A 27125-nucleotide genomic window follows, 5' to 3' on the forward strand; every position below is an offset into this window, starting at 1 on the left:
ATGTTATTTACTACAGTAACTGTCCGTTGTTTGAGATCTGTTATATCACACACTATGTTATTTACTACAGTAACTGTCCGTTGTTTGAGATCTGTTATATCACACACTATGTTATTTACTACAGTAACTCTCCGTTGTTTGAGATCTGTTATATCACACACTATGTTATTTACTACAGTAACTGTCCGTTGTTTGAGATCTGTTATATCACACACTATGTTATTTACTACAGTAACTGTCCGTTGTTTGAGATATGTTATATCACATACTATGTTATTTGCTACAGTAACTGTCCGTTGTTTGAGATATGTTATATCACATACTATGTTATTTACTACAGTAACTGTCCGTTGTTTGAGATATGTTATATCACATACTATGTTATTTACTACAGTAACTGTCCGTTGTTTGAGATCTGTTATATCACACACTATGTTATTTACTACAGTAACTGTCCGTTGTTTGAGATCTGTTATATCACATACTATGTTATTTACTACAGTAACTGTCCGTTGTTTATTTGTGTTACACAACTTCTTAACCGGAAGTGTAGATGTATTCTGATTTCCTAAAGATTATGTTACCGTTTAGATTAATTGTACGTAACTTCGGAGCCGTACTGCATACACTATAAGATATTACCGCGTATGCGCTGCCATTATGATACATCAAACATTGCGTAATCACAAGGTATCCTCTACTATAAGCCTAGGTATGTCTATCCAAGCATATGAAGGTATCCTCCAGACGCCTCCACAAGAATATTTCTGCCATTAGTTAACACCGGAGCACTTCATCAATCTAGTGCAGCTCTCCTCCTGGGGCTTCAATACCGAGATTTCTACCATAAGTTCTCTACCCATACATATGTAAGTATCCCCAGGAGGCTTCAGAAAGGATAGTTTTACCATTACATACGTAACACCGAGGCAAGTAACCGGGGAATCTCTACCCATACATATATAAGTATCCCCGAGAGGCTTCCGAAAGGATAGTTTTACCATTACATACGTAACACCGAGGCAAGTAACCGCGGAATCTCTACCCATACATATATAAGTATCCCCGAGAGGCTTCCGAAAGGTTTTTTCTTCTCATTACAATGTAGTAGGTGACGTTGAGAGTACACATGCACCCAAGTAACCAAGGGAGGTGTTCTATCACTAGACAACCACAGGGATGCACTACCAATATGTACCCACCAAGACCTGTTTTATAATGAAATAAACCCGACGGGTCTCTCACTAGCCCGAGGGTCTCTCACTAGCCCGAGGGTCTCTCACTAGCCCCAGGGTCTTTCAAACATTAAGCATCCATGGCGTAAACGTACGGTCTGCCTACTATAGCTATTACGATAAATTATAACAAAACTTGTGAATATTTCAACGTCGACATAGGCTATGTTGTATAAAGATAAAAGTCTGACATTTGATATGCAAAGAGCATACATGTTTTTTAAAGTGTCTCATAAGTCGAATACGGCTGGATACCATGTACAATTTTAACAAGCTTTTAGCGTTATCCTCATTGTGCATTTGTAATATGATGTGTGACACTCAAATGAAATATTATTGTATTGTACTACAGTACAGTATTACGTATCATAAGGATACATGTAATTTACTATTGAATAATCACATTCTACTGTAAAGCCATATTAATCACACCAGATGTTTACACAAGATTGGGGCCGCGGTGGCCGAGTGGTTAAGTTGTCCCGACACTTTATCACTAGCCCTTCACCTCTGGGTTGCAAGTTCGAAACCTACGTGGGGCAGTTGCCAGGTACTGACTGTAGGTCAGTGGTTTTTCTCCGGGTACTCCGGCTTTCCTCTACCTCCAAACCTGGCACGTCCTTAAATGACCCTGCCTGTTTAATAGGACGTTAAACAAAATAAACCAAATAAACCAAAATTACACAAAATTACCACGAGATCCTCTCTAGTGGCAGGTATTGTTCCTTACCAATGTTTAACCATAAAAGGCGCTCAATGACTACCTTGCTACCACTGATATAATTGACATCATGTCTAGTAGCTGTGTTTCATCTTCACCTCTTGTGTTACATTATGCGCCATCACATGTAGCTACATTTACATTGGTCAATATCTCCATACTTTGAGTAGAGTGTGACATGTATTATAATAGTCTCGAGTATCCCTGGTCATTCAAAATTTACTTTCAGATATTCAATGCACGTTCCCCAGGCTGAATTGGCAGCACGTTCCACGTTTTCGGTATAAATGCATTGTCTTAAACAATGGTTTAGATTACAGAAACACATGATAATATACAGGACTACGTTGTGAAATAATATGTACATGAAAAAGTAGTGAAATGATCTTTACATGGTAAAGTATTGAAATGATATGCATAAAGATATGTTTTGACTGGGACTGCTTTATGTTTCAGCAGAATGGAGAGGGTAGACGTGATTGATGAAATCCCCTCCAACGTGTACAGCTATAAGCGGTACCAGGGTCGGCCTTTCCACCTTATAACTCCAGGAAACGTTCGGGATCAACTACAGCTATTCTCGGAATTCCAGTGTCGGGAAGATGATGTGATATTGTGTACATTCCCGAAGTCTGGTAAGTCTTTGTAAAGTTAATAGAGGGTTAGGGGTATGTCGTTTAGCTATGAATTACGTGTTTATTTACTTAGTAAAATGTTGATTTAGCACAACTAGCCGTATGGTGTTGATCTCTGGAACCTTGGTATGAACACCGGGCCGGTCTGTGCTGTCGTGGTGATGTCTTTGGGCAAGCTATGTTACCCTGCTTTACCGGAATTGACCTACGGTACCATATCGGCCTAATCTGCTGGTTTACGTTTTATCCACATTGACATGCAGTACAATGTCGCTATAATATGTTTATCATATGTTAATTCCATTAGACATATTTTCGACATATTTAGGGGCCGCGGTGGCCGAGTGGTTAAGGTGTCCTGACACTTTATGACTAACCCTCCACCTTTGGGTTGCGAGTTCGAAACCTACGTGGGGCAGTTGCCAGGTACTGACTGTAAGCCGGTGGTTTTTCTCCGGGTACTCCGGCTTTCCTCCACATCCAAAACCTGGCACGTCCTTAATGACCCTGGCTGTTAATAGGGCGTTAAACAAAAACAAACCAAACAAACCAACTAAACATTTGACATACGGTTACATGTCAGTATGCTCTGTCTAATCTATGGTTATTCGACTTTGAACTACGTTACATCTGAACGTTTTCTGTTTATTGAAGTTTATCCCCCATTAATTTGACCTACACTTATATGTCAACATAAACTGTTGACGTATGTTGATTCCACCTTGATCTTCACTCACATGTCACTACAATAGGTTAGTTTACGTTTTTTCCCACATTGGCCTACGTTTTCATGTCGGTTTACCCTCTCTATTTACGCTTAATCGACCTCTAACTAAACCTCCTTGTCATTATGCTCTGCCGATTATGGTATCATATCAGTATACTGTGTTGATTTACGTTTATTTCTGTTTGACCCACAGTTACATGTCAGTATATTCTGTTGATCTACGAGTATTCCACATTGACCTACGGCAACATTTCACTAACCTCTGTTGATCTACGAGTATTCCACTTTATCCAAAGAATACATGCCATTTTACTCTGTTGAGGAATGTTGATTCCTTTTTGACTACGGATAACTGTCATTTAACTGTTTTGATTTACGTTTACCTTACGGTTTAATGTAACTTTTCTCTGTATATTTTCGATTATTTCACATTAAGCTACGGATACATACACTTGATTTACGTTTATTCCTGTTTGACCTACGGTTACACGTCATTATTCTCAATTGATTTACTTTTTCCATTCGCGACAAAAAAAAAATTAAAAATAATAGTAATAACTTGTTTTTTTAAACATGAAAAACGAGTAGCAATGCTCTTTTAATACGTGTCATGATACATTGATATTGAATTCTTATTAGACTGTACATTGCAATGTTTTTTTGCTTTTTTGTTTTGTTTTTTTAATGGAATAATGTAATATAGAGTTAAACAGCAACAATAATCGAACGTTACTTTTAAATTCAACAGTACCGTTTGCAAAGATTCACAGTGTATTAATTTGTAGGATTCAGTAGTACCATAAGACTAGCCTCTTCAATCGTGACATATTTTACGCATATTGTGCTACCAATGTAGATATATGTATATATATAATACCACAATGCGTATCGCAGGCTCCCATTGGGTCTACAATACTGTACAGATGCTTCGATCAGGAAAACTGACCTATTCCGGGACACCTTTGGTAGCTGACTTTGAAGATCTTGAACTAATCAGTCGCATGGAGACACCCCGAACATTTCTCACACACCTTACCTTCCCATTGATACCAACAGACGTAAAGAAGGGCGTTCCGAAGGTCATCTTCGTCTCGAGGAATCCGAAAGATGTACTGGTGTCTTATTTTCATTTCATTGACAACATGATTAACACCGCATTTGAAGGCGACTTCAACTTCTTCATGAAATTCTTTTTGTCAGAGGAATGTAAGTAAACGACATATTGGTTTGTTAAAAAATGTATGCGTCATCAACAGCATTTGTGTCATTAATTAGAATGTGCCGCGATACTGTGGTAAATGTTAATGATAATTTAGATTTGAAATAATACTAATGCATATTACATCGTTCCTAAAACCTGCATAAATAGAAACGCAAGAAGCCGACGAAAATCCGTGAAATATGAAAACAACGAAGTCGAGATAGATGTAGGATGACTGTATCTATGATGGCCCTTAGTTACCGAGTACCAAAGATGATAAATATATGGTTACTTCAAGTTCACCAAATACCGACTAGTTAGATATATGACTCTCTGATCCACAATTCATTGATTAGTTTTCAAGTTTTTCTTTACAATCTTATTAGGTTTCGAAACACATAGATTTTGACAAAATCATAAAAAATGTGTTAAATAATAGAATACCCTAATTATAATGAAACGTGTAAATAAATACCTTATATGTTCTTATAATTGTGAACCGAGAAACTACCAACTGATTATGGGTAATATCTAGTGCGATGCTCCACTCTCTGTGTGCAAATGAGCGGCGGGAAATATGCCATACACGTGTAACGGTTTTAATATCGCTATAACCCAGGTTCTTAATTATATATATATAAACCACACAAAAACTAGATACAAGTCCTACATTTATTCAGCACTATCATTGGCAATATAAAGCAACTAGTAACCATAACTATTTACAGCATCACAGAATAAAAGCCATCTTCCACACTGTCTTACACGAAGCAGCTATTACCTCAAAACATAGACTGAAAGACTGAAGGAATGTAACTAGCCAATGGCTTCTGTTAAGTGTAAGGAAAGTGTGGATAGGAAAGTATAGAAGGGAAGTATACAACCAACTTGCAACAATGAAGTACCAGCCAATGGCTTCTATATCTTCATACAACTTCCCTCATATACTCATAACATTCACGTATATAAACTAGATGCTAGGTCAATTGACAATGGTGCACATTAGCATACACTGTTTTCAATATATAATACACAATCATAGTTACTCGAACACATTACCAAACTAAATATATACTCTCAAACTACATATAACTTTACATTTCGAACACATGTATTCACACTCACAATTAATAAATCAACAAAATACTGTCATATATACACAACTCTCAATCAAAGGTACATAACTCACAAAATCCATTCCCGTTACACACGCATGCACAAACTGATTGTACTGGTTGCTGCCGCGAGGGTATACAAAAGGGAATGGGCAATATCAAAACATTATCTACAACTAAGAGGGTATGGGCAATATCAAAACATTATCTACAACTAAGAGGGAATGGGCAATACCAAAACATTATCTACAACTAAGAAAATCAACGTGAGTGTTTTAGCCATGGATTCATGTTAAACATGAATTATTAGTTAATCTTCAATTTGTTTATGTTTATCACCAGGGGATGTAACTTCGGCGCGCGCCAGGTTGGATCTGTTTTAAGATGTGTACCACATACTTTATTTATGAATCGTTGATGTAAATGAGCAGATTTATTAAGAATATACCCGAACGGAATCATGAAGTTTCTCTTCGTTAAGTTGTGCATCTATGGAAAAAGACAGGCTTTAAATACTGCAAAAAATGCAATAATTGTACGAAGATTAATGTGAAGCAAACAAAATATCTGATAAATTCAGTGTGATATTTTTTTCACATTATCCATATCATTATGCGGGAAATGCTAAAAGTGTCTACTGCAAATGATATGTGATTGCCATGCAGCATTTGTCGGTCGCACACGTGCTTCAGTCCCTGACCCCGTAATAGTGATCCATGGTGGTTGTTTTTTTCTGAAGTTATTGAAATAGACAGTGATATTTTGGACCATGCTACTACCACTGTAGAAATCAAGCTTAATTATTTATTTATTTATTTTTTTACATTTAAACGCATGGTAAAGTGCTATAACAAAGCTGATGGCCTCAAATTTAAAAACAATACTGAAAAATCACTTATTGGAATAATGAGGTAATGCTGCTCCAAGCATGTTATTTACCAAAAATACATGGAATTTGTTTATGATTGTATATTGTATCCAAACTTAAATGGTTTTGGTGCATATTGGCCTGTTTTCACCTTATGGTGACCGCTTTCAATATAAAAATGAATCAATGAATAAATAAATAAGAATTAAAAAAAAAATAGTTTTGAACGCAACCTTTAAATCTATAACATATAAATATTTTATTTGCATAAGAATGTATTAATTGCAACGGGTATTTCATTAATTGACCTTAAAATTGCATCTACGGTCTATTTGCAATTTTTGAGAATTTTGTTCTGCATTCAAACCACTTTTGACATAATGCGTGTCGGATAACAACTTTTACAATGTCTTATTTTTAGCTCAACTGCCAGAAGGACAAGTGAGCTTATGCCGTGGTGCGGCGTCCGTCGTCCGTCCGGCCGTCTGTCCGGCGTCAACTTTTCATTTAAACAACTTCTTCTCAATAACCAAGAGGCCCAGGGAACTTGATATTGAACCTGTTGCATGCTGGGGTGAAGGGCTACAAAGAGTGTTCAAAGAAATGACCTTGACCTTCATTCAAGGTCACATGGGTCAAGAAGGCTATAATCTTCCAACAACTTCTTCTCAATAACCAAGAGGCCTACAGACATGATATTTAGTCTGTGACATACTGGGATGAAGGGCTACCAAGTTTGTTCAAATAAATGTCCTTGACCTTCATTCAAGGTCACATGGGTCAAATAGGTTATAATCTTCAAACAACTTCTTCTCAATAACCAAGAGGCGCAGGGAATTGATATTGGGCCTGTAGCATGCTGGGGTGAAGGGCTACCAAGTTTGTTCAAATAAATGACCTTGCCTTTCATTCAAGGTCACAGAGGTAAAATAGGCTATAATCTTCCAACGACTTCCTCTCAATAACCAATATGCCCAGGGACTTGATATTGGGCCTGTAGCATGCTGTGGTAAGGGGCTACCAAGTTTGTTCAAATAAATGTCCTTGACCTTCATTCAAGGTCACAGAGATGAAATAGGCTATAATCTTCCAAAGACTTCTTCTCAATACCCAAGAGGCCCAGGGACTTGATATTGGGCCTGTAGCATGCTGGGATGTAGGGCTACCAAGTTTTTCAAATAAATGACCTTGACCTTCATTCAAGGTCACAGAGGGGAAATAGGCTATAATCTTCCAACGACTTCTTCTCAATAAGCAAGAGGCCCAGGGACTTAATATTGGGTCTGTAGCATGCTGTGGTGAAGGGCTACCAAGTTTGTTCAAATAAATGAACACAGGGTTGAAATCAGCTTAAATCTGTAAACAATAATTTTGCTATAGCCAAGAGTCTCTGAAACCTGATATTAGGCAAATATTATGCTGGAATGTAGTACTAGAAAAGAGGTATGGCGCATATTGGCCTGTTTGGACCTAACGGTGACCGTTTTCAAAATGAAAAAATAAATGTTGAAAGCTCAGTTTTTTAATACAAACCGTAAATCTTTAACATATAAAAATTCTTATTTGCAAAAAAAAAAATGTTTGTTCATTGCAATGGATATTTCATTAAGTGACCATAAAGTTGCATCATCGGGCTATTTGCAACTTCCGAGGGGGTTTTCCCACATTCATATCATTTTTTGACTTAGAGCGCATCGGAAGACCAACTTTTACAACGTCTTATTTTATTCTATGTACCAAAAGACAACTAAAATCCTACTCTTATAAAGTGGTCCTCCGATGCGCTGGTATCGAAAAATTGAAAAAACGTAGTTGATAAAATATTTCAATTTTCACATTAACTAGACAGACTATAACTGATAACATAAAGTTCACAATCCCATAAGTCCGCATAGCTCATATGGTAGAACCATCACTTAGCAACCGGAAGGTTCGGAGTTCGAATCACCAAGATGTATCTTATTCATATTTTGCTATGTTTCTAAGAATAATACCATATAATTTTTCTAGGTCATATTTGAAAGATTTTTAAAACATTAATTTTAACATAAACATGCATATTCAATATAAAATATTTATTATTAAGATAAAATGTTGAGATAGAAAATTTTAACTTGGATAAAAAAGAGTAAAATCATAACCGATTTACTCCATTTACATTTTACTTTGAATGATATGAACTGCAGTGTCGACCACAGGCATACATGTATGGGTAGTGTAAAATTCCTATTTAACACGTCAATTTAACTTTATTTCCTATGGTATTGATTGACTACATACATGTAATCCGTTCACAACACACGACGCGCCAATGGACCATGACGATCTATTTTGGTAATGTGGGAATCACTGGGGTCACGTGATATTTTACCTGTATTTTTAGCCCAGACTATCGCCGTACGTGGCCTAGGTCAGGATAAGCCGAAAACGACAATACCTCTTTATTGATATGAAAAACCAAGCATACACTGATATTTGAAAAAAGAGGTAATCAGCGTAGTTTCTGTAGAAATGACCTCAATCAACGTCAAAGTTGGTGTAGAGCCAGGTGAGCGATACAGGCCCATTGGGCCTCTTGTTCTTGTATGTACCAAAAGACAACTGGAATCATATCCTTATAGAATGGTCCTTCGAGGCACTGGTATCGAAGACAAAAAAGAAAACATTATTTAGATCCCATAGTTCCCATAGCTCATAGTATATAACCACTGTTTAGATCCCATAGTTCCCATAGCTCATAGTATATAACCACTGTTTAGATCCCATAGTCCCCATAGCTCATAGTATATAACCACCGTTTAGCAACACGAAGGTTCGAATTAAGAAGATAGATCTTTTTTTCTATATTTTGTTATATATCTTAATGCCATTCATTTTTTCTTGGTGGTAGTTGAAAGATATTTTGAACATTAATAGCATATTTAATAAAAGAAAATCCTTTCAGATAAAAGATAAAAATGCTGAGATAGACAATGTCCACTTGAATAAAAAAAACTATGTAGTAAATAAAAAGTAAAATATAAACAAACATGTATAGGTGGTGTAGAATTCCTATTTAATATGCCAATTTTACTTTATTTCATATAGTATGGTGGCATATTTCTGCCATCGTGTTATTTTAGGTTGCGTTACGGTAACACGACTTGTCGAGATAATTATGTCGACAAGTCGTGTTATTAACACGGCAAGTCGTGTTATTATGACGACCTGTCGCGATAATTTATCACGACCAGTCAAGTTAGGTTATCGCGGATCTCGACCTAAAATGTGCTTTTACCCAGGTATGCCTTACGTTATAAATAAGACACCCAGCCGTTACGGAACGTCTCGGGCTTTACACATCAAAAACAACAAAGACACAGAAAAAAAATTTGATTATACACAAATAACAACTTTTTCGTAAAGTTATTTAGAAAAATAACTAATCTCTCATTACAATGATATGAATAATTTGCGATATAATCCTGCATGTACCATTGGATGAGTGTTATGACCATGAAACGTCCATAAGGACATTACTCAGGAGCATGTATATTTAGTATATAGGTCTCTGATATGATTATATATTTTACAAATAATGTTATATATTACAAACTATCATAATGTTATAGATGAATATCAAAATAAAATAAATTACATGAATAACATTTTAAAATCTTTAACCATCTTGTAGCATTGATAAACTCATGCACACACTCCAACAAATACTCATTCTGTGCATCTGTAGAATAAGTACTTCTATTTAAAGTCATATCTTGAGTGACAGCCATGTTCATTATTAAACTGTACATCTTGTATAAACTTTTGCCTTTCATCAGTATATAATGGGCATTTGGTGGCTGGGAAAGGACATTACATAGCATGATAAAAACATTTTCTATCTCGATCGATCGACTTATCATCTCGATCGATCGACTTATCATCTCGATCGATCGACTTAATTATCTCGATCGATCGACTTATTGTGACGTTTACAGGGTGCGTATCAGTCACTACTGATGATCCATATTGTCTAACATATAATTAGTTTTACTCGAGTCCTCAGTGCAAAATTATACAGAAATATACAGCAGACCTGGCTGTGTTTATGTAATATACACCAAGTACCAACTAGCTATACAGTTGAAATATAACACAATGATTGCTCAGTTCCTCTGAGTAATCCTACAGTAGAAATACAAATATACCTAAACAGAGAGCTATTTATATTAACAGAACAGAATGATATTCTACCTGAAATAATGAGTGCTTCCTGACCAAAATGAACCTTCCCTATCTGGGGTTTATTCAGGGCAATATCACATTATACAACTATAATTACTATGAGGGTAAGAGAGTTTCAACACTCATTGACCGAGTGAGCACTCACTTTGACTGAGTGCTCACTTTTACCGAGCGCTCACTTCACTGAGTACTCGCTGCTACCGAGCACTCACTTCTACCGAGCACTCACTGAGTACTCACTTCTTACTGAGCACTCCCTAGCATATATTTAACGTTAGGCATGTACGTACAACACTCGGGGCTCTCAGACACTTTCTTATAAACCACGAGCAGACCCAAGGCTATTGATATTAATAAGAGCGCAGCTCTTACGCGGCCGAAGGCCGCGTAGAGCGAAGCTCTACTAACCATAACACGTGTGTAAGCAATACAGTCCAATACAATCCTATACCCCTTGGACTTTGAAATTGTGTCCCGCGGGAAAAGTCTCGCGCCTCCATGCAGGCAGCCATGTTTTAATTCTCGTTACCTGTATGGTGAGACTTGATCCATTTCTTTCTGATCGACATACCTCACCGATATTCACTAAAAATTACCTCATTCTTTACATATTGATATAAAAACTGCCTAACCGCCGGTATACCGACTATCTTCCATTTCTGTTATGACTGATGACATGAATGTAATCGGCGAATTTGATTGGATGAAAATATTTGGTTTGTTACCAAAAATAGGAACGCTAAGTGCAGACGACTAAATTGTGATGCGCTTGAACTGCCATTGTCGCAAAAATAAATTTTATGATAGAATGGAAATTTTAAAACACTTAGATACATTCTATACTTTTATTTTTACTTTGCACACTAAATTTCCTGTCGCAGACGACAATATTCGCCAGACGACTGCAGGTTAACCCAGCGTCATAGAAATCTACGTCGGGCCTATCCCATAGCATATCAAGTGTAGTAAGTTCATGCAAGGTGTCTATATGCACGTACATGTAAACAAAATGGAGTTTTAACTTACAATCAATACAGTTTAAATCAATAATAACAACAATTATTTTGCCAAATTTATCAGGAGAAATGGCATAGAATTCTAGTAGAAAATATTCACTTTCAAAGCTTAAAATGTTTAGACTAACTTTACTGCCGATCGCGCGGACGGCTGGAGATTAAGCTTACAATGCGTGTAGCTAGTCTATAAGATATGTAGGACCTATGTACTGTACGTAAAGATGAAAATTCACGTGATCATTTGCCCAGAATAGACTATTGTCGAAAAAAATATTTGTAATTTTCACTTTTAAAAGTTGAATTTAAAATAATAACAAGGCCTCCCTTTTAATTTGAAAAAAAAATGCAATGTAGGCTAGATGTTTGATCTAATTAGAGGTAGATTATGAAATAAAGCCAGTCTGTCTTAAACTTAAAACCGGGTATAATATTAATTCTAAATTCAAGCAGGCAGATTTAAACATGTAAATATTCATTGTGTGTTTACTAGACTTTTTTGGCGCCAATTGCCTGTTTTTACTACTCAGGAAATCTGGTGTGACCTTGTGATTCAAGACCTACAACACAGCACTTCAACACATCTACATTCAATTATGTCATGTAACATTCAGAAAATAAGGAAGTACATGAGTAAAAAAGAAAAAGCTCTGGAAGACAAGACCATCAAACATCGCCTTGTATTCATTACAGACAGCAAGGGCCGATATTTACAAAAGCAATTGGTGAACCTCAGCACAAAAGATATCAATATTAAATGGTTCTATGTAAGTGGGAGGAGGTCAGTTGATGGTCTAAAATGTATAACAGACAACTTACCATATCTAACAACTTGTCCTACTCAAATTATCTATTGGCATGGGACTTGTGATGTTACCCTTAAGAGAGACAGATTCATTTTTACCAGGTATCAAAGTCTTAATGCTCTAGAGAAAGATACTAGAGAAGTCTTTCAACAGCTGAAGGCCATTTCATCCAGCTCGCCGAATTTGAAAATTGGTGTACTTGAGATACCCCCAATATCTATCGTTAAGTGGAACCGCCTTAAAGATTATGTACATTGGGAGGCCCAATCAGAGCAAAAGGATGACGAATCTGTTAACAAGCATATCAATGTCTACAATTCCATAGTGCGTGAGTACAACTCTGAGCTAGGATTCCATTCACCCAAGTTTGTATGTGACCTTGAAAGATCAAGAAAAAATGGAAACCGCAATGGACAGGAGCACGGATGTCGCTATTCATACAATTTCAATCTACTCTCTGATGGAGTTCACCCAACAGAGGAAGTGGCTCAATATTGGCTTTTACGAATCTTGGAACACTGTGAATAAATTCTTCATCTTTTTTTAAACAGTATTAAGGTTAGTAAGTGAAGGTGTGGATTGCCTCATCTCACTGAAAGTCTTCAATACAAGAATATTCTTTTTTTTTTTAATAATTTATAAATCATTCCAAACTATTCAAATACACCAGTACCAGTTTTAGCAATTAATGTGATATCATGTGAATTTATGAACTAATGGTAACTCCACTATGTCATCACCTCCACTATGTCTTGACACCTTGCATGAACTAAACTGTTATATACATCATGATAGACCCATGTATACTGTCGACGGACTCATCATCATGAATCAGAAACCATTACATAAGTACTGTAAGTATTTCAACAGAATCATTGAATTTGTTGTTATATCAGTTCAATCACAGGAGTTTGACGACTTGTTTTGATCATGAATTAAATATAATGTAACAAACCAAACCATTTTAATAAGTAGAAAATGTCACACTCCTGTTACTAGTGTTAATGTTATTACTAATATCGTTACTAAGTTTGTGTCATTAATTATAACTAGCTGCGCTCTCCCAAGGCTTTGCCTTCATTCATATTACACTTACAACGTATGTGATGTACCGATCACATAGACTAACTAGAGTCCCCACGGAGAAGGGAAGCCTTACTCAGGCACGTATGCCTCCGTACTCTACCGTAAGTTATTAAATACACAATACAGTACTTTGATGTACATGTAGGGAAGCCTTGTTCAGGCACGTCTATATCTTTACTATTACCTTTTTTTGCCGGCCTTATCTCGTTCGTGTCAGACGAAGAAGTGAACAATATCTAGTTTCGACCGCCGCCTTTTATACTCTCGCGAAAGGGAAACTAGCGCCACCTATTTTAAAATCATGATCTTTAGAACGCTTCTAAACCTCCTAGGTGTATATTACTTACAAACATCTACCTGACGTCGAGACTAATAAACAAAGTGGAAGACGGACAGTCCGGAACGACAGGTAACATAACACACAACAGTGGTTCACCACACTATCATCTCGATCGATTTCTTCATTAGGTATGTGCATGCTCATGCGAAATATGCATTCTAAACATAGCGGGATGCATATATACTTACCATCGAGCTTTCAATTCAGTACAGCACAGATACCGGATGTCCAAAGAAAACTGCGACACACGTGTTGAAGTCACGGAGTCTCGATTTAATATATCGATCGAGATAATTAAGTCGATCGATCGAGATAGAAAATGTTTTTATCAAGCTATGTAATGTCCTTTCCAAGCCACCGTAATTGGTGAAATATGCACCAGATTTGTTAATTATAAGGTTGTCATCCCAGGGGCTCTGAGGGGCGGGGCTAAAAGGGGTCAAATGGGCTAAAATTTAAAAAAAAAATCTTCTCAGGATCCAGATATGCTGGAAACCAATACTCTTCATAGATGAAAGGGTCTTGGGGTGCTTTATCAAAATTGTGAATTTAATGACCCCCAGACTCCACGTTTGCCCCAGGGGAGGGGCAAAGTTTATATAGGAGAATGATACTTTTGGGTATATTTAGTTTATTTTCTACTGGAGATCATTAAAACTTAAATGACATTATAACCATGGGATAAGAGTTTCATACTATGACATTTTTGACAGTATCCCATCCCCGGGGCCTAAGGTGTGTGGTCAATGTAGCTCCAACGAGCTCCATTGTAGTGATTTCCGTTCATCTTTCTGTAAGATAATAAAGATATACATTTACTTCCATGTAATACGAAATATTAGCAAGCTGTGTGGAATTTTCACATTTCTAGTATCGTGAAATAGTAACAGTCCTAAGTAACCATTTGTATCGACGGGTCGAACACAGGGCGCCTGATTACAAATCTTGCGCTCTACCAATTGGATATCCGAGCGGCAGAATGGTGGCTATCGCAGTGGAATGTCATTTTTGCATGAACGTAATTTTCAGTAGGGTGTCAAATAAGAATTTTTAGGTTTTAGGACAATTCAGAAACATAAAAAATCACATGGTGTTGGCACATTTCCAACCCACGGTCCATATACATTGTATACATGTAATAAAATCGGAAATTATTTTCTTCAATCTTCAGATGCTTTGTACAACAATGGTTTTGGTAACCAGATATGACTTCCTGAATAACAGCTTGGTTGTCTTTTATGACGTCATACATATTTTTATGGTAGTCTGTTCAATTATGGCCAGTACACGATATAGCCAAAACCATTTAGAAACGTGTATAATTATCTCCAAAACCAATATTAAAGTTCTCATTCTTTACTGATCAAAAGTGTTTCCAATTTCCAATTTCATAATTTTCTATGTATACATGTGTATATATCGCATGTTCGATAAGGACGAGGGACATTAATATTGTCCAAGTCCGATTTTTATGAGTGTCGGGGAGGACTTAAAAACGGGAATATGTGAATTTAGGTGTTAAAGTGGAGGGGTGGGAGACAAATATCCATGCACAGGGGAAACGGAGTTTTTTATGTACGGCTTTAATAAAGAAGCCAAGTTTAATTGCTATATTGTAAACAGACCTAGAGTATGACCGCTTTAGCCAAAACCATTTGTAACTGTCACAGGGAGAGGTACCAAAGTCGAGGGATCAAATATTTCATAGATAAACACATCTTAATGACTTTGGTTCGTGCATATCCCGTTTGGTAACGGTAGGGACTTAGCTAATATAGCACTTGGTAAATAAGTTATTAGTTTGAATGATTAATTACAAGTCTACATTATTGTTTGAATATTACAGGATTAAAAAAAAACACATTTTAAGTTCTTAGGTCAAAGTAACTGTTCCCTGTCAGCCATGCGTAATAATATCAGTGTAAAGCCCAAAACGTTCCGAAACGGCTGGGTGTCCGTTTATAACTTATCTCTGGGCAAAAGCACATTTTAGGTCGAGATCCGCGATAACCTAACTTGACCGGTCGTGATAAATTATCGCGACAGGTCGTCATAATAACACGACTTGCCGTGTTAATAACACGACTTGTCGACATAATTATCTCGACAAGTCGTGTTACCGTAACGCAACCTAAAATAACACGATGGCAGAAATATGCCACCATACATATGATACTTATTTACCACATAATCTGTGGACCGATTGACCACTATGTTCTATTTTAGTAGTGTTGAAATCACTGGGGTCACATTATATTTCACCCGTATTTCGTCATACGTATAGGCGGAAAACGACCAGATAATCTCTTAGATAATTACTGATAGGTGAAAGTGAAGGAAATGCTAAAGGAAGGGAATTTATTTATTTTTACCTGTCTTTCGTGCTCAAACAGAGTTATCGCCCCTCACTGCACTTCATTCTTTCTAAGACACTCTTTTAGGTGCCATCCCACTTGTATATGATGATGACAAATATTGACAAAACTTTACACCGAAAATGACAACTCGCTTAATTCGAACACTCGGATAACTTTCCCGTGGTCCCGAGTTCGAGTTAACGAAGTTCCACTGTACTTAATATCAAAATAAAACTATTTGTTACTTGTATCAGTATCTACAGATCTCTCTAGCACCACCTTTACTAAACCTATATCTAATACAATTGTTGGAGAAGATGGTCAACGCAAGCCGAATATTCTAGGTGACTATTTTGCATTCATTTCTACCATGGATAATTTTGGCATACCTTTACCACCAGTTGATCTATGAACACAATGTATCATTAATGACGATACATTTTACCTGATCGGATATGGCTAACACACTAAAATCTCTTAACAAAGGTAAAGCATTTGCACACGATAAGACTAACCACCAAACAATACCACCTACGCTGATCCATGCCTCAGATCCCTATATTTAGAAGGTCGCTTAGCCAAGATAACTATCCCAGTTAATTGAAAAGGGCATTAGCTATATATACCATTTGTTTTCAATTTGATAAGCAAAATCCTAGTAAATTTAGACCCATATCTCTGTTAAGTACAGTTGGCAAAGTATTTGCAAAGGTAATCATCAAATTTATCCAAAACCTTTAATAAGACAAGTGATTACTGTGTAAATATAAGTTTGGATTCTGGAGTACACCAGTGTATCACAATGAACACAATAATCTGTCGCAAACATACCTTCCTTGTCTTCTGCGATATGTCTCAGGCTTTTGATAGACATAAATTAGAAAACTATGGAAACTCGTATTTTTTTTTTATTTGGTTACCTAATTCATTCCGTCTTTATTTTGTTTTCACCGAATTCCTGTACAGGGGAGGTAACTCATGTCGCCAGTTATGTGGGGCTCGCACTTCTAATTTAACAAGCATGTACGCATATATAAGGACTATTATTTCCTATATCCGTGCCACACACATATATTTATATTAAAACCACATACAAATCTTTATGTTGACAACAAGTATTAATATAATAAGCAGTGGTAAGTATTCACAATAATATTACGTCATTTGCTATTGGCGTTAATAATTTGATTAATGTTAATCACCAATTGCTTCTAATGGATAATGTTTCGTAATTGTCTCCATTAGTTTTTTCATCGGGTGCCTCTTGGTGTACGTACATGAAGGAGTGGACAAACGGAACAATTCGCTTTCCGGAAATGCGTATCCTGTCCCTGAGATATGAGGATTTTAAAAAGGTTTGTAATCTTATTTTTTTGTAACACTTATTATATTAACTGTTGTGTATTAGCTTTACTGAATGCTAGTATGAATAATTTCGTATGTACATTGATATTTTCTGTGTTATTAACAAATAAAAATACAAGTCTTGATAATACAAAAGAAACTATTCCAAACGTTTTTCAGGACACTTTCGGCTGTATTGTAAAACTGGCTGAGTTCCTGGAGGTAAAACGATCGGTGACATTTTTAGGTGAGGTTGAAAAGAACATCACGTTTGAACATCTGAAGAAGGGACACGCCAGGATAAGAGGAGAGAGCGATAGGTGGTCAGTTGTCGATAAACACGGCAGGGTGCCAATATACAGGAAAGGTGAGAAATACGTCGCCTTATGGTGTCTTATAGAACAATTGTATATTGAAATATTATGAATAAGGTGAATACCCCCCCCCCCCCCCCCCCCCACACACACACACACACACACACACACACACACACACACACACACACACACACACACACACACGCACGCACGCACGCACACACACTGGTCGACCATGAGTGCCGACAACGTGACGTGCCGTCTCCGTCTAAAACCGGTTGCGGTGGTTCAGAAACAGTAGGCCCTATATTGACATCGCCATGTCATGCACTTGTGGCCGTTCCAGGAACACGTACTATCTCCATTACTCTCCCAACTGAACGGGATAATGTTGTCCAATGTACAACATATTGCTGGACTACATGACGTTGCGAATGCCCCGACATTATACAATTATTGCCCTTGTTCCGGGTTGACATGAATATTTGACCACCCGAGAGGTGTCATGTCACCCGAGGGCGTAGCCCGAGGGTGACATGACACCTCAAGGGTGGGCAAATATTCATGTCAACATGAACAAGGGCAGTAATTGTTTTATTATACCGAAAAAAACATAAGTGAATTAATTTTGGTACCAATAAGTTTATTTATTACTATCAACAGTTTTTAAGAAAAGTTTTTAAGAGGTACCCCATCGTCTTTCTGGACCCGGCATAAAATTCTCCCAGTTGAACTTTCAATGTATGGACGTCGAAGTTTTCACAATCCTTGGTCTAGGCCTACCTGTTGCAGATAGGAAATGTCTAAAGGAATCCACGGCCACATTGATGACCCTTTTGGTGTTTTTAGAATCCTTTTCTTGCAATAATTTCGCCAATTCCTCCTCTGTTGGCAGACGATAGCGTCCGCCGGCAGCCATTGTTGTTGTCAAGCAGAATACTCGGAACTTCTCTGATTCGACTACTTTTGAAGACGTTACGGAAGAGAGTTCCGAGTTGGGGCTCACGAGAGAGTGACATAACGATTTTGGAGGGCTCACGAGAGGGTGACATTATGATATTCAGAGGGTGACATGATGTTTCGAAAGCGACAGCAAGTCAATAATGAATTATTTGGAAAGTTGTGGTTGAAATAACGAATGTTTTTAATCATGTGACATGGTTTTCACTAATCAGAAGCTGTGATACAAGTCTGAGGTATAATAATATAAGTAATATTCCTACCCCATATCGACTTCACTTAAAATGGCATTTCTCTGTGCAGTCGGTTCGAAAAGAAATGTTTTGTAACCGATCTGCATTGTTCGATTTGTAATGATTCACCAGCACATATGATACAAGAGTACCCCGGATGTACCATTTCTATAAAAACCTGCTGAAAGCATGCATCGTCGACTGAAAAATTCAACTGAAGGACATGTTCAAAGTGGTACACGGAGAAAACACCGTATGAAATTGAATTGAATTCAGACCACGTGGCTAAAAGTTATATTAAAAATACGAACTTCCGTTTAGTTTTTTTCCGCTAGTATAAAAACAATGATGATATTTACATTGGAACGATATGTAGCTCTGTACATGTAATTACGGCCCTATAGGTGTAGGTAGACAGTAAAAAAAAAGGGTTAAATTAACCGCTCAAGTTTATTTTTAGTTACAATTCCAAGTTGTCCTATCAATAGGAGATAAAATTCCAGCCACAGCTAGTAACATTGGTAAAACAACCAATGTGCATCAGCTAATGGCTAAGTGGCTAAGAGAGCGTCGTCAAGACTTTATGACCCGTACCCTGACCGCACCTCGAACTTGCGATCTACTTCAACTAATTGACAAGCCAGAAATACCCGCAGCTTATACCGTTGCGCGAAATCGGCGTTCTTTTGAATTTACTGTCGTAGATGTACTGTGATGAATATATATATATATGTATATATATATATTTGGGTCTAGTAAGTAATAACGACGGTATGGTCCAATATAGCTACTGGACACTGACAGACAGATGTTCCCCAGACAGCAAGCGTACGTTGGGCCAATGATACCATTCACGTCGGGCCAACATCGGTAAGTCACGTTTGGCCGACGAAGATAGGTCGTTTTAATGTGACAATGGCAAAGGGAGTGTCGTCATGACTTTATGACTCTGACCGCGCCTCGAACTAACGATCTACTTCATCTTATTGCCAGGCCAGAAATACCCACAGCTGATACCGCTGCGCGAACTCGGCGTTCTTCTTAAGATAAAGATTTAAATTTACTGTCGTAGAGGTACTGTGATGAATATTTATATTTTTGGATATAGTAAGTATTCTACCATGGTTGCTATGCAACGCCAGTTTTGATTGGTTTAAAACCATGTATTATTTTAAGAAATAATACACGCAAGTGGGCTAATGGGTTGGTATCTCATTAACTTTTTATCACGACGCGAGTTCGAATCCTACGAAGGTCGTTTTTTTTTCTTATTTTTTCATCATTTTTTTTTTTTTATTTTCAAAATCAATGCCATATGATGAATATTCTTGATCGTAGTACTGTAGTGCCTTTAAAGAAATGTATATTTTATCAACAAATAATGCAATACTCAAGAAATAAATTACAAGGTTTTCCCGGGGTTTCTTACCGTTTTTCTATTAGAAAGAGGTCGATCTCAGAACTAAACAATACATGGTAGAATAGAAATAATCAACTTTGACTCGTGTATTGTTACAGGATATACAACGAGGACTCGGATATTTTGCAATTTTAATTAATAACTCAGGCATGCGGCCTTCGTTATTAATTTAATTGCAAAATGTCCTCGTCCTCGTTGTATATCCTGCAACAATACACGAATCATCGTTAATTGATCTTAAATAACGCTGGTCCTACATTAGAATAAACAATTGATTTCGGTTGTGTTTGAGTTGATACAGTTGATTACAGCACAAAATCACGGGAATATGGATTACATCTCTGCTCAATGCTATAACCTTCAAAGTACACTTTTAGATCCAAGGTAATAAAAACTCCGACGCTAAGGTACGCACATATAACGTAATGCTACAATAGCATTTTAAGCCCGGAAAAGTATCAAAGTTATATTTTTTTTTTATTTATTTATACGTTGATTGACCAGAGTCATAAATATATACTTGGTGGAGGAAAGCCGGAGTACCCGGAGAAAAACCACCGGCTTACGGTCAGTACCTGGCAACTGCCCCACATAGGTTTCGAACTCGCAACCCAGAGGTGGAGGGCTAGTGATAAAGTGTCGGGACACCTTAACCACTCGGCCACCTCGACCCCTCATAAATATATACACAATTTTAGATGTTTCTGAATGGACTGTCATTATCATTTAGTCGTTGTCCTGATCGGGTGCCTCTTTTTGTTTTGGTTTTGTCTTTAATTTCTTTCTCTTTTTTTCCTTTCCTCTCATCTTTTCCCCTCTTTTTATGTCCCGAATATCTATATATACCGACAGACACTGATGACACAATGTATCTTCTGGCCAGTAGCCACTCAACGTAATCGGTTTTTTACGCACTTCTCCAAAGAAAGATAATTGAATAACGTGCATGCGGAACAAAGAGTTATATTTACACGCATACTTACTATTAACATATCATTATAACTGCAGTGTGTAGTTCATTTGCTTGTCTCGTAAACAATATAACAAATGTTTGATTGGATGAAGAAAACTACACTTTTTTTTCATAAATAAATAAATGTACAAAAACAGGCACTGGTTATAGGATATGTCGGCCTTTATACAGGCTACTTAAGATAAGCTTGTGTGTACAAACACTTCTAGGCACAGAAACATGCTATATAATTATATATAATTAGTCCGTGATCTCACAAGCGACGTTCGGTACAAGCACCTGTAAAGTAAAATATGCCGAGATGACCCTATAAAGTGCACCTGGTGACAGTCGATTATATAAACGCATGACCTTTCAACCCCGTATGTAAATGAGGAATCTGGACAGGCTGGGGGGGGGGGGGGGGGGGGTTGAAAAATGGTGTTTTGTTGGAGGAATTCGGCGATGTTTTCACGGATTATTGTGCTTTGGATGTAACAATTCGTATTGAGTGACAGGGTAGGTTAAAAATAAATGTTTCCTGATAACGGCCGCATATAGTGTGCACAGTGTCAGTTTTAGCCGATTGAAGTGAGATGTGGTGCCGTTTCGCTCGTGACGGAGTTTCTGGCCTTCACTTTTACACAGTACACATACCACTGATATCATTTTTTTTAAATTCTCATTTACTATGCAAGCGCCTGTGATCACAGCCATTTAACTCGCGACGTTATTTTGTTAAACCTTTTAGTTGTTTGATTTATGTTTCTATTTATTTAATCTTTTCGTCCATTAACCACCAAAGATGTTTTCGAATTAATTACGATAGGCCCTCGTCGAATTGCTTATCGACCGAAGGGATCGTTTTCACAACATAATGATATAACGATATTTTTCGTTGTTTATACCCACTTTTTTTGTGTAACTCTTCCATATATGTCTATATGTGATCGTTTGTAATTGACTTGTGTCTTGATAGAGGGCGGATTGCCTCGAAATTTTGACAATGTGGACATGAAACCTTTCCGAGGCAATCCGACCCTTTATGAAGACATAGAGAATGCAAATACAATCACATGATATGTAAACAGTACTAGAAAATACAATATATACATTGTACAGTAAGACTAGTATTTTTGGTAGTAGTTAAAATAACACCAATGATCCCTTCGGCTGGTGTGGGCCGAAGGCGGTGGCTAGCGTGCCATGTACAGAGCCATGTTCTGTTATGGAACGCTTTGTGACCAACGGCCAGGACATTAAACAATATCCTCGCGTGTAAATGCCGAAGTGTTATTGGACGTTTCGTCCCTAAATGATTTAATATGGTACAGCGTATAAGAACAGATGGACGATATTTCATAAACACTTGGGATATTATCGTCCATGAAATGACAATGGATTTAATAAATAGATGCAGGAACGTATAAAAAGAGGGATTCGTAACTGTCTCTTTCTACTTGTAACGACGTAGTGAGAGTAACATCGAGTTAACTCCCCTGTTTTTTCAGAGACACGTCCATATTTCTGTATGACTTCCTCACCGCTTGGCTGAACTAGAAAATTGACGTGTAAACAAACCATTTAAAGTAAGTATTACGTCAACATTAGCCAATATTGTTGACACTGACTTTTTTGATAGCATATTATAGGTTTAATTTAACGTGAAATTGGAATTGATGTAGTTTGAAGTTAAATACTACCTTTATATGTGCAAATTTTCTCTAAAAAATCTTGTCCAATCCTTTTCATTTTTGAATCAGTGAAAAGCTGAATTAGTTTCACGAGTCATGATTTAGTTTTTGTTGGAAATTATTTTGAAAAAGTGCTTAGATTTCGCAAAAAAAACAACAACATCGACATTTCTTTCCTAATGGCGGCCCTTACTGATTATAGTAAACAATGATTGTCGAATAAACAATACCTTTTGTGTGTCTCAATTTTCTCTAAAACACTTGCCCAATCCTTTCCCTTTTTGAATCAGGGAAAAGCTAAATGAATCAGTTTTGATAAATACAAATAATAATATCTTGTAGCTGGTGACTACCCAGTTTACGTAACTTGAGAAGATACGATACAAGTACATATTAATATAATTGGAAAAATCTGGAAATGCACACTTGCAGTATATTCATTTAGTAAACAGTTTACACTCTAAAATTACAACAGAAAACAAAATCAATAACTTACTCATTTGTTAGGTAAGTAATTTCATGAATAAGCAAATCATAATACATATTTGTTATTGGTTCACTGTTGCAAAATCAAACATAAACATTCCAAAACAATAAAAAGAAACAATATTAAATAGTAATCAATTGATATGAGTGACGTCATCATGAGTTATATTAACCGTATACGCGTGATGAGTAAGCTACATGTATCAGAAAGACCCTGACATAAGAATTGGGTATCCTAACGGACGGATGGTCTGTTAAGGCTTCACAGGACTTAGACAAACACCACAAATACATCCTTATGTCTAACAGTTGGTGTCAGGGGCGGACAAAGCTCGGGCAACTCCAGACAATTATCCGAAGGAATGTTGAGGTTCGGTGTTCGGGTCAGAGGAAACTCGGATAACAGCAAATCATTGATATGTAGGAATGTCTTAGTCTGGTGTAAGGGCCAGAGGAACTCGGGACTAGATTTATATGCAGTATACAGATAGAATCAAATTACAACTAAAATGGCTGGTAAAACGTTGTAATTGTGATCTTTTCTTTATTATTCATGCCTAATAGCCTATATATTTATTATGTATAGTATAATTTCACTACTGTGCATAAATAAGAGGACATATATATATATACTAAATGTCACACTACAATAGATGTATGTATCATTTTCTAACTGCAAACGAACGCAACAAAACCAAATGGTAATTTTCAAGTATGAATAAACAAACACACAAAATACAGAATTCGAAAAAACACGAAACTGAAATTTGATCAATGATTCAAAGAAATATAAACAACATGAACGAATAAAAGCATTAATGTTTACCTGCGTTCATGTCGCTGTCGTTCGCCTACATGTAAACTATTCTATTAGCACTTAAATCATAGTAAATAAACAAATTGTTGCACGTTGTAAACTGAAACAACAACGGATCATTAATATCTCATCATTATCATGTACGTTGTTTCTATTTCATAAGGTTTGAAATGCGTGAAAAGGTGACGTGAAATGATACTCATCAAGTCTGATGTGTCGGCCATATTTGCTATAAGAACAGAAAATGTAATGACTTAAATATATAAGTAGTGAGTATGAATGACTGACCACGATTTCATACTTAAGTAACAAAACTCTTCCTCTGTATTACGGTCATCCACGAAACATATTACGGTCAGCCGTTTTCAAAACACGTTGGATATTACGGTCATCTCGGAGATATTTCTCCAGCGCTTCTTACGTTTAAATGGGTTATTGTCAATAATATATTATATGACATTTCGAAACAGCATGTTAAAATCTTTCTACGGCTCGTCTCAGAAACTTTCAATTGTATCATGAACTAGCAAATTCGGTAAAAAACCGAAACTCACCGATTTCGCCGGCATCCATCTTTGATGACCGTAGTACATATTACGGTCACCACTGTGTACTCGGTGATCTAGAAATGTTTTTAGTAAACATGGATAAAAATGTTAGGAAAATGGTTTAAAGGTAACAGGCTACTTATTTACTTCATTGTTTTACATTGTCCTTTATTTTATTTATTTTGTGTATATAACTGAAGTCCAATCAGCTTAAGGATTTATTAACACAAATGATATTCTGCAATATATTGTTTCCAGTTGCATATACTAGAGTACTAGTCGATCTATAGTATAATTAACTGTCTTGTGCTCTGCAATACATTTGTGTCAGGGGCAGCTTTTCTTATCAATCCACATGTCTGTACAGTTACAATATACTATTATTGGCAATCTATATTTAACTTATCAAATAAAAGCATTCCTATTTATTTTTTTAAAACACCGCGTAGAACATAATGAATTACAAATACAATTATACAAAGGTTTGAAACATAAAGAAATTATGTTGAAAAAACCAACTTAAAAGCCTACCTTTTAAGCTTCATCGAATTCGTCCGAAAAATCCTCAGACTCGCTATATTCCGTGAAATCACAAGCAAATACTTCACATCTAAAACCCATCACAAGACAAGAAATAAGACTTGGCCATTGTGCATGATTCATGATGGGGAAATAGACATTTGATCGTACACTCCCAAAGTGACCACTGCTTCAAAGCCAGAACAAAATTTCCTACTAATACACAACCTGCTAATTACGAAAAGGCAATGATAAACTCTATGAACACATATGATATATATATACATCTTTATATATGTCCCTGATAGATTGTTTATAAAGTTTGGAGAACTCTCAAAATATCCTGTAAAGAATCAACGTCTCTGCCAGGAACGTAATATGAAAAAGTTTATCAGGACTGTACAAACCAAAATTTACGAGTGCCGAAATGTCGCTTTGTGATACACTACAGACTGTTCGGGAATGTCGAGAAAAAGTGTCGACGACGGCAGGCGACTGAATTTGAATATCGGTGCAGAAGTGAATGTAAAGATATTGTCGACGACGAGAGGCGACCAAATTAAGTATCGGTGCATGCAGTTAGTGTTTCCCACAGAAAAAAAGGCATGGTATTTATTTCAGAATAGGACATCTTGAGGGTGGTGAAAGATCTTCGGAAGGGCATCTAGATGACATCAAAGACTTCTGCTGACTAAATCCTTAAATTTTCAGTTTCTATGGTCTCAAACTGACCATGACTGTGTATTAGTTATCTCAGCGTAACGTTCTGTTTCAGCTGACTGCTTGTTTAATCAATTTAAATAAGCGCAAGACAAATAATGTGTGTTTTCTATTCCATGAAATTTTCAGGGCAGAAATAATTATATTATACTAATATTACATATAGCGGATATTTACTTTTAACAGTCCTTTTCTAATGTCCAGAGAGTGTTTGAGGTAAACATTGAGATTCCAGGCAGGTTGAGGTAAACATTGAGATTCCAGGCAGGTTGAGGTAAACATTGAGATTCCAGGCAGGTTGAGGTAAACATTGAGATTCCAGGCAGGTTGAGGTAAACATTGAGATTCCAGGCAGGTTGAGGTATACATTGAGATTCCAGGCAGGTTGAGGTAAACATTGAGATTCCAGGCAGGTTGAGGTATACATTGAGATTCCAGGCAGGTTGAGGTAAACATTGAGATTCCAGGCAGGTTGAGGTAAACATTGAGATTCTAGGCAGGTTGAGGTAAACATTGAGATTCCAGGCAGGTTGAGGTAAACATTGAGATTCCAGGCAGGTTGAGGTAAACATTGAGATTCCAGGCAGCTTGAGGTAAACATTGAGATTCCAGGCAGGTTGAGGTATACATTGAGATTCCAGGCAGGTTGAGGTAAACATTGAGATTCCAGGCAGGTTGAGGTAAACATTGAGATTCCAGGCAGGTTGAGGTAAACATTGAGATTCCAGGCAGGTTGAGGTATACATTGAGATTCCAGGCAGGTTGAGGTAAACATTGAGATTCCAGG

The 27125-nt window shown here is 36.9% G+C and overlaps 1 protein-coding gene across 1 annotated transcript in view; it reads left to right on the forward strand.

The window, feature by feature from the left end:
* Positions 1-2208: 2208 nt before the first annotated feature.
* LOC117326769 (sulfotransferase 1C3-like) overlaps positions 2209-27125 on the forward strand; it is a 33169-nt gene continuing 8252 nt past the window's right edge. The window contains exons 1-5 of the mRNA XM_033883491.1: positions 2209-2237; positions 2416-2591; positions 4213-4524; positions 17574-17683; positions 17853-18039. Of these exons, the coding sequence (XP_033739382.1) occupies positions 2417-2591; positions 4213-4524; positions 17574-17683; positions 17853-18039 (784 nt within the window). The 5' untranslated portion in view covers positions 2209-2237; position 2416. The remainder of the gene's footprint in view (positions 2238-2415; positions 2592-4212; positions 4525-17573; positions 17684-17852; positions 18040-27125) is intronic.

This window comes from Pecten maximus, chromosome 5, assembly GCF_902652985.1.
Source record: "Pecten maximus chromosome 5, xPecMax1.1, whole genome shotgun sequence".
In the NCBI taxonomy this organism is placed as follows: Eukaryota; Metazoa; Mollusca; class Bivalvia; order Pectinida; family Pectinidae; genus Pecten; species Pecten maximus.